We start from the raw sequence: 10,362 nt of genomic DNA, 5'->3' as shown, positions 1-10,362 counted from the left end.
GGCTAATAAAAGTCAAAAGATTGCCTCGCACATTATGAATATTTCTCTAGGAATTTCAAAGTTTCTAAAAGACCCCAGGGTTTATGATACCGTGATATCTCATGTGGGAGGTGTCTTCTGAGTTTGCAACAGGATATCTCCCTTTACTTTTTTTTTTTTTTTTTTCCTTTTAATAACAAAGGAATCCAAGTGAAAAAGTGTCATTTCCCCTCTTTACACTCCTTGAGCTCTCTGTCCTATCATAAAGGAGCACACATGGAGGACTAAGAGCAAGAGGGTGGGATGCTGTCTTGCACACGAGCACCTTGCACATTTGCTACATGGGGACCAAGTTCTCTTTTATGGTCATCAAACTTTATATCCAGGATATGATGTTAGGATTTGACGTCTCGAGATTCGATCCATACAGAGTCCACAGCAAGATTCAGGATAACAAACGGAATCCAACGAGCCTAAGAACAGTCTAAACAGAATCCAAATGAGAAGTTACATGCGAAAAAAGATGAAGAGGTGGACTGGTAAGATCCACGGATGGCAAACGGCCCACAGGGCATGCAGGCCCGCAGACGCACTGGCCAGGCCCAGTGGGCGTGCGGCCCAACGTGGGGGCACATGCGGGCTGGCCCAGCAGCATGCGAGGGCGCGGCCTGTGAGGAGTCTTCACGCGGTCCATCATGGACCGTCGATTCACAAAGGGAGCGTGGACCACTAGGCCACTTCCCATCTGGTTTCTCACGGTCCACGATAGACCAACGGTGTTTTCAGGTGGTTTCTCTCAGCTTATGCGGGGTTCTCATGGATCTGTGCACTATCGGGTGGCTACGGATGATTGCAATGCCATCGGATGGTTGTGAGCCGTCCCAAGGAGATCAAAGGCATGATCTGACACGATGGGATACGATCTAATGGTCAGTCTTCGATCTAAGACACGATCGGATGATGCAGAGGTTCTTGCAGTGCTGATCAGACGATCGAGAAGCTGTTAGAGTCCTGATCAAGATGCAACTCCGATGCTGTTTGGATTTTAGGGCCTTTAAGAGGTCCTGTAGGTGAAACATCAGAGACCTGAGTGCAGTGCGTGGCTTTGGTGGATCGACAGAGGATCCTGAGTAGAAGCAGTAGTTGAGAGCAGAGGGAGCAGCAGGAGGCCCTGGAGAGATGCCGACAGAGAATAAGAGTAGAGGCTTCAGGCAGACTATCAAGCAGTAGACAACAGTTACTTCAGGGGTTCAAGGGGGCTTTCTAAGAGAGAGCTTTTATAAGGAAAAGCTTCTTGTGAGAGAGAGATTGGATGTACGAGGGTTGAGGGTGTGATGTTCTCTTGTAATTTTTTTTTTCATAGTGAAGCTTGCATGCCCGTGGAGGCAAATCTTTTGACTGATCCACGTATTTGATTATTTCTGTTTTGTTTCTTCTTTCTTCCTGCTACGATGCGTAGTATCAAAAAGGTCCTATGGAGGTGGTGGTGTCCTGACCAAATATCCCCAACAAGTGATATAAGAGCAAGGTGGTACCAGGACGCAGGTTGCGGTAGTGGTGATCAAAATTGAAAATGGAGAAAACAAGCATAATCAAAGTGGAGATCAATCGGTTATCAATCGGTTCGATGGGAAGAGCAATTTCTCTTGATGGCAGGCAAAGATAAAGGATGTGCTCATCCAGCAAGAGTTGATCGATGCTCTTTTATGTGAGGAGAAACCAACTACCATAGAAGTGTAGGATTAAAGGTGACTCCAGATGCAGACGGTGAGTATGATCTGCATATACCTAATGGATGAGGTGATGATCCATGTGCTTGGCGAGACTTTACCGATGGTGCTGTGGTCGAAGCTCGAAGAGTTGTATATGGCAAAGTCTCACCAACACTCTCTTCCTCTAGAGACAGTACTACCAGCTGCGGATGACTAAGGGATAGAGTATGCAGAAGCATCTCAGACACTTTCAAAAGATCCTCACCAACCTCAATGTTGGCGAAGAAGTTGAAAAAAAGATCAGGATGCTGGTCTTGCTAGCGTCGCTTACCTCTTCATATGAGTCCTTGGTGACTGCTCTTCTAATAGGAAAGAGCACCATTAAGATGGATGACGTCATCATGGTGATTCTTTATAATGAGGTTCTCAAGCGGAAGAACCCAGCTTCGAGCTCAAGCGGCAGCTCAGCTTTGGTGATTTCTAGAGGAGTAGAAGGTGGCAGACGGAGCGACAAAAGATTGGGACGAAGGCGATCCAAGTCCAGTACAAGGGACTTAAGCAAGACTAGATGTTATCGGTATAACGAATTGGGGCATCTAGTCAGAGATTGCTCTCAACTCAGGGATCGAATGAAGGCTACTGCAGTGACGGCCAGTAGCAAATCAGAAGATGATGTCCTAGAGATATCTGATGAGATATCTACTTTTTTTCAGTAGTGGATTTAAGATTCTGCATGCACCTATCATGTATGTTACAGAGAGAAACAGTTTGACTCTCTGAAGAACAGTAAGGACACTATTTATCTGTCGAATGGATCGAACTATGTGATTGAAGGCATCAGGATGGTCAGCTGGATATATGATAGTGTAGTGAGAAGATTGGGAGAGGTCCGATACATATCCAATTTCAGACGAAATCTTATCTCACTGAGCAGACTAGATTTGAGAGGCTACTGGATGATAGCTGGTGGAGGAATCCTGAAGGCATGCGCGGTAATAGGATTATTCTAAAGGGGAAAAGGATAAGAGGACATTACTACCTGATAGGGAGCTTAGTGTGAGGTAGAGCTTCAGGAGCCTAGAGGAGCCCAGAGCAAGGTGGAGCTTTGAGTGAAGGTGGATCAGACACAAAATACGAGATTTGAAAGGATGAAAGGCGATGTCGCAGAGTGAGATTTCTATTACCACAGGAGGATATCCCAAGCGGATCTCAGTCAGGAGTACAACATACGATGGAGATAGAATCGAGCAGTCTGGCTCGACTCTCATATTTATCCATCCATGATCAACAGACATTTGCCCCAAGACATGGGGCAAAAAGATGCAGAAGCTCTCAGAATTAGGAGACTGAATGTCGAGTCGAGATGGAGATTATTAGGATTTGACATCTCAAGATTCAATCCATACTGACCCACAGTGAGATCCAAGACGACGAATGGAGTTCAACAAGCTCAAAAACAACCTAAACGGAGTCCAAACGGAGAAATTACGTTACAAAAAGATGAAGAGGTGGATTGGTAGGGCCCACAGATGGCAGATAGACCCATAGGGTGCACGAGCCTGCAGACACATGGGCCAAGCCTAGCGGGCGCATGGCCCAGTGCAAGTGCACCGAGCATGCACATGGGCCAACCCAACAGGCACACGAGAGTGCGACCTACGAGGAGTCTTCATGCGATCCATCATGGACTGCTAGTTCACAAAAGGAGCATGGACTGCTAGGACGTTTCCCATCTAATTTCTCACGGTCCACGATGCACCGACAGTGTTTTCAAATGGTTTGTCACGACTCATACGAAATTCTCATAGACCGATGCGCCATCGGATGGCTACAAATGATTGCAATCGTGATCAGATGGCTGTGAGCCATCGCAAGGAGATCAGAGGTATGATCTGACATGATAGAACATAATCCAACAGCCAATCTTCGATCTGAGGCACAATCGAATGACACGAAGATTCTTGTGGTGCTGATCGAACGACCAAGAAGCTGTTGGAGTCTTGATCGAGATGCAACTTCGATGCTGTTTGGATTTTAGGACCTTTCAAAGGCCCTATGGGTGAAACATCAGCGACCTGAGCACGGTGTGTGGCTTTGATGGATCGACAAAGAATCCTGAGCAGAAGCAGCAACCGAAAGTAGAGGCAGCAGCAGAAGGCCTTGAAGAGGTATCCACAAAGAGTAAGAGCAGAGACTTCAGATAAACTATCAGGCAACAGACAACGATCGCTTCAGAAGTTCAAGAAATCTTCTTAAAGAGAGTTTTTGTGAGAGAGAACTTATGAGAAAAAAATTGGATGTACGAAGATTGAGGATATAATCTCTTCTTATAATTTTCTCTTTTTCATAGTGAAGCTTGCATGTCCCATGAAAACGAATTTTTGGCTGATCTATATATTTGATTGTTTCTATTTTATTTCTACTTTCTTCTTACTGCGACGCATGATATCGAAAAAATCCTATGGTAATGATGATGTCCTAGCCAAACATCCTCAACACATGATTCATCACTTAATAAACTCTAAAACAACATTGGTGTCAATAAAACACTATAAAAATTTTTATCAACTCCAACTATTATAACAAAAAACTAGACTATGTTTTTTCTCTGGTGCTTAACTACAATAAAAGCTTTTAACTAGAAGGGACATGCTACTAAAGCCAAAAGTGCAAAGAGGTGAAAATAATGTACATGATGAAAACAAACACCTGGAGCTTACTTCACACGAGTAGCTGAGTGCAAAGGAAAAATTCAGGTTCAAAACAATGTAAAACATACACAATGCATTATCATCATACCTGCATTGAAATTCATCTAGGTTCTCTCAAATGTCTTGACTGAATATATGAGTTCATTAGGCGACAATTAAGCACTAATGAGAATGAACCGTTAGATATCTCTGGATCTCATAGTGGATGGAAAAACCACACTAAATTTTATGACAAATTATTGACTCTTAACTGATGAAACAAATGACCTGTTGTTGGGCCTGGATGAATAAAACTTTTTTCTTTTAACAGAGCTCAAATATTACCAAATATTGAGACAAGAAAACACAACAGGGCTACAAGGGACCTACAATCACACCCTGGTAATGTCAGGCTATCACACAAACATCAGAATTACCACTGTTGGCAATGTAAGGGGAAAACTTAATCAATTATTTTTATAATCGAATATCCGTTAGTTATTGACACTTCATGCTAATCTACCAATCTTAGGTAATGGTATAATAACTCAAGTCAATTGTATAGATGCTGACATAAGAGATCAAGACCTGCACTGTTCACCATCAACATTATCGTTTATGAATTCAGCACAAGCATGCATGAGAGGCAAATCAGATAACTTTTCCATACAGAACTGAATCAGTATACCATCCAATGTTACATCTGCATATATACATACACAGAAAGTACATGGACCACATGATACCACTAAGTAATAATAACAATAGGTTCCACACAAGATTAGCAGCTTAACCTTTGTAAAACTAAGAGATCGGCTACCTACACAAAAGAGGTATCTGCAGGGCCTTGTTCCTTGCCAAGCTGAAAAGAGTTGGAAGGAAAAAATGAAAAAGGATAAACAAATCCACATCTTTAGGAAACCAATTTATTTCATCAAGCTGACCACATCAAGGTCAACTGCTTTTTCAGAAAATAGGCATTCTGTTTAGAGTGATAAAATGTGGCAACCTTATTTAAGAGAAAAATGGTTGAAAATGGAAAGAAATCATTGACAGCAATTAACTGGATTAGAGCATGCCATTGATGATGGGAAACACAGTTTCATGTGAAACCAAACAAACAAAAGCAAATTCCTGCCATGAGATATTATTGAACATATAAGGACTTGATAGCAATCCTGGTTTGACCACATCCCACATAGTTTTAAGGAGTACGATTTATCATGGCCAAGACACTAACAGAAAAGGAGGGTTCTCCCCCTTTTTTAACCATTCAGTTTGTCCAATTAGCTCATAATTTTATCACCAATTCAGAGTGCCTGGACCTATCACATCAAGTGGATATTCCTTTTACCAAGTATCCTTATAGATGGTAATAACACAAGTATTGAGAAGCAAAAATATGCATCCACTCTGAAACAATGTTAAATGAAAGCACTGGTTTTTTTGGAAATTATGACAAATTATCTATTCAACAAAAAACTACATAAAGATGACCTCATTAGTTTGGCTAGCAAGAAGTAAGACTGTAGAAAATAGAAGGCTAGACAGGTACCGCCATTCAAGTCTTCAATAAGCTAATTAATACAACAGTCAAAGAAAAACAAAAAATTTCTTACCAGAAATTTATCTGCTCCAACTTGGCAGACCCAAGTCAGTCCAGATTAGTTTCAATGTAGTTTTACAAAAAGTGTCTTGAATCTCTAAGTCCTTTTGTCAACCTCTCCTCCTAACTTCATTAAACCCTAAACATCAGTCAGGACATTTGCATCTGATTGTCTTAAAATGAAAAGCAAATAGTATTTTTCCTCAGTTGTAAAACCATCGCTCTCAAACTGAAATATACCATCTCCACCACTTTAGAAATCAAAAACATAAATCTGATTAATTTCATTTAATCAAAAATATTAGACTTGCAACATACAGAATTGCTTCAGTCAGTGGTCCCTTCTTCAGGGTAGGCTAACTAATCGTGAAATGAATCGAAACCATCTAACATAAAAATAAGCAGAAGGAAGTGAAACAATAAAATAAAAATTTAGTCTGGCTTCATGCTTGCTGTCTTTACTGTGTCCTCTCATACAAGAGAAATTAGTTAGCCTATCTGGTTGATATGTATCTGAAGGACAACTCAGTCAATAGCCTCAGAATAGAACTCTCACAATAATTCACTAGGAAAAAAACATTTAGAAAAAGCTGCTTGCTGTAACAACATTATTTTCTTCCATTTTCATATGATTGGTCAAATGCAAGATTCATCTGACAGGTGATCAAGTAATTGCTGTGCAGAATTAGATAGCCCTAGATTTGAGCCAGTTAAAACCACAACAAATAAAATCAACTATATAGACTCCTGGTGCCTCTTGTGGCTGAAACTTCTATTCGGTAAATTGGTTAAAGCATAATGCTGACTGTAACCTTCAGAGACTAAATAGGCAGACCACTGCTTTTTCCACTAACAAAGTTCAATTAAACATATTTATATACAGTTTCTCTCAAGGTTTACCATTTCGGCAGTCAGATTCAGCCATTCTTTCCAGAAAAACTTGTTTTTGATAAGTTATATTGGCTTCCTTAGCAGTTTCCTGATAGCAAATTCCTGACATTGGACTAATCTCAACTTGAATGAATCAACTGTTGCAGGTTCTTGAGTTGCTGATTACCAAAAATTTTCCTGTAGCCATTCCAGTTAAGCAGCTCCAATTTTCAGCTTCTGAAGCATCAAAGAAGCCCTTCTGTTCAACTTCATCACTTCCAGAATTTAATCTACTAAATCTGTTCATGGCATTTTCCCTACCTCATGATATATAAATTGACATCCAATGGTGTTCGATTTTGCATCCCTGATGATGCCTTCAGTTCTCCAGAACTGGGATCAGGAGTAAATGAAATCTGTATCTGGAGAAGACAGAGAGCTAAAACAAGAATGTTAAGCAGTAGATATAGGAGCAACTAGCATCTGGGTGGCAACAGCATGCTCTATTGAACAGAACCTATCCATCTCATACATGTCAGTGCTTTCTAATCCTTGTGCTGAGTGACTCAATATTGCTGACACTATGTTCACTAGGTCAGGCTGAAAAAGAGGGGATCAGATGCCGACATTAGTAAATTACCCTGCTGATGGTCAGCCCATTGTCTGCTTTTCTAAGTCATATGCTTTTTGCAGGCAAGGATTCTGCATTGAGATGAACTCTAGCATTTTCAGCATCTTGTTTTCCAACCTCAGTATCACTCATCTCACTGGAACCACCTAGATTCTGAGGCTGATCTTCACTAAGATATAAATCACTTCTCACTCCTGCATTTTCTGAAAAAATGTTTAGAAAGTTAACACAGCATCCTTCATGAAATATTTGTCATTTGGATATTTTCCAAATTAAAAAGGAAACAACCATAAGTAAAATATATATATATATATATATATATATATATATATATATATATATATATATATATATAGAAGAATCATAAAGTGCTGTATGGATAGAGATCCACACCTGATGCTTTAGCTGAAATGTCATCCAATCTCTTTATCAATAATGAGGTTCCGGGAAACAGCATTAAGTTCACCTGATCAAGCCATCTTTTCTCATTATCCTCAATGGGTTTAAATCCAAAACCCAATGTCCATGCATCAACCAAATTTGGAATGGCTGATAAAACAAGCATCTTGACTTTGAAGGATTTCAGCATCTGCCTCCCAGAAGGTTACAAAAATACGTAAATCTATATGGTGCATAACATACAGAGAACTCTTGCAGTGTGGTTGTACTTAATCATATTAGCCAATCCCCACTAAAAATCAGAGATCATCAGTCAAAAACTACTACTTTAGTTTGTGCTAACATGAGCGAATTAGAGCTTTCAATAGAATTTTAAACTATACAACTAAACAGCATATAATATCTTCAAAAATACTCTTCTAAGAAAAGAAGAAAATAAACTGGCTTTTTCGCAGTACTGGCTCCGGTAGCGTTCAATAATCATAAATCAGAACTATAACACAGTTCTGGACGACAAGTGCAAATAATAAACTAAGATGCAGCTACACAGAAAGGTTGCCAAGTAGTTACTAGATGCATTTTTTCAGGCCCTAAGTAGGAAAGGAGGAAGTCCAATGCCTAAGTCTGCATAGGCAGTCAAGCTTCATTAGGGCCCGACTTTGTGCACCAACCCACAGATGCACAATAAGACATGCAAGAAACATGCTCTCTTTTGTTAATTTAGCCCAATGTCAACTGTTGCAAAAGAATTATACATACCTTTTCTACAGCATCCACCAGCCTTCTACACATTCCTCGGCGACGATGCTCACTGCAAGTTGCAATGAGAGGCATCTCCGCCACTGTAACTCCATGCACCCTGCAGAGAAATAAAGGTGAGCATGTCATACCCAGAACAAACAGCTAAAGTTATGAAGAAAATTTAATCCTACCAAGAGACAATGTAATTGAATGCTGTTTTAAACACAACTTTTTACGGGAAAATAGTTTTGCAACAAACTACCATCCAAGGTTCGCAGACTTGATACCGGAGCCCGTGCCGGCTGGCCGGCGATATAGATGAGTATGGGTCCGTACTGGACCGGACCGATGCGAACCGACGCAGAGAAAGGAAGCGAACCGGGAGGAGGAAAAGAGAGAGAGAGAGAGGTAGAGAGGGGGAAAGAAAGAAAAAGAGGGAGGGGAAGGAGTCAAAGGGGCCACCGGACAGCCTCCAGCTGGCCGTCGGACAGTGCAATCCACACGTGCGGCGCCGCAGGCATGAAACAGGGATGATTCCCTTATTTCACGAGACTTTTTTTTCAAAAGCCGAAAAAATGTGAAACCGGCAAACCAATTGCCGGCTTCACTATTTTTGCCTTTTTTTTAAAAAAAAATCAAAAAAATGAAGCCGGCGATGGGTTTGCCGGCTTCACTTAAAACCAATTGCCGACTTCACTGTTTTTGCCTTTTTTTAAAAAAAATTCAAAAAAATGAAGCCGACAATGAGTTTGCCGGCTTCACTATTCATTGCATTTTTAAAAAAACATGATGAAGGAACAGGGGCTACCGCCCTTGTTCCACAGCTGCGGATCTACCTGCGCGGTTTCTACCGACCGGTGGCCATGGCGGGCACTCAACAAGCTCCGACAGGCCCTCCACCAGCTGTGCCTCCCTTCGGTAAGTCGCTCCCCCCTCTCTTTCTCTTTTTTTCTCTCGTTTAAAAGCACTAACAGGCGAACCAAGCCACGAAGGCTTCCACCTCCGACGGCTACAGCAGGCCACTGGCAGCCTCCAACGACGTCATGATCTCTCTCCCTCTCTTCCTCTCCTTTCCTCTCTCTCCCTCGGCACCGGCGTGTGCTGCTTTAGAACCATCTCGGTTTTCCGCCGGTCTGGTTCGACATGCCCCGAACCGCCCAATTCAGGATGGTTCTGAAAATCATACTACCATCAATATAATTTTTAAAAAGGAATGTGGATGAATGTGGTCTTGACACAAAAATAGTCTGCTCATTTTGTGACAAGCACAGCACAAGAATAATACATAATGGCACCTGAATTTTAAGATTTTCATCCATTTGGCATGATAGTGACATGTATTTCTGCTTATAAACCTACAAACATCTAGCATAAGGTAAGATAGGAAGAAGGATATCTTCTAAGGAAAGCTAAAGACAACAGAATAAAATTATAAGCACCAAAACAGGGAATTGGGAATACAAAATCAAATCGAAAGCATCGAAAAGGGAGTTACAAATGAATATTATCTAAAACTAGAAATCAAGGTTCGCTGTACCGGTACCGAACGGCGTGCCGGTGCCGGACCGATACAGTATGGTACCGGTACCGTACCGACACACGGTACGCCTAGGCATACCGGTCCGGTACCAGTACACTATTTTTTTTATTTTTATTTTTTTTTTTGATTTTTGAAATTAATAATTGATAAATACAACCTTAATATGGCATTATATTGCATATTATTGACATATT

The 10,362-nt window shown here is 41.1% G+C and overlaps 1 protein-coding gene across 1 annotated transcript in view; it reads right to left on the bottom strand.

Annotated features, from left to right (window-relative positions):
• Positions 1-6,239: 6,239 nt before the first annotated feature.
• Positions 6,240-10,362, bottom strand: part of LOC105035753 (increased DNA methylation 1) — a 35,143-nt gene continuing 31,020 nt past the window's right edge. Inside the window, 3 exon segments of the mRNA XM_029262042.2 lie at positions 6,240-7,691; positions 7,882-8,077; positions 8,647-8,746. Coding sequence (XP_029117875.2) covers positions 7,534-7,691; positions 7,882-8,077; positions 8,647-8,746 — 454 coding nt within the window. The 3' untranslated portion in view covers positions 6,240-7,533.

This window comes from Elaeis guineensis, unplaced genomic scaffold (genome assembly GCF_000442705.2).
Source record: "Elaeis guineensis isolate ETL-2024a unplaced genomic scaffold, EG11 Super_Scaffold_1000077, whole genome shotgun sequence".
Lineage (NCBI taxonomy): Eukaryota > Viridiplantae > Streptophyta > Magnoliopsida > Arecales > Arecaceae > Elaeis > Elaeis guineensis.
The sequence above is the reverse complement of the archived record's forward strand: the minus strand, read 5'-3'. Positions and strand labels throughout refer to the sequence as shown.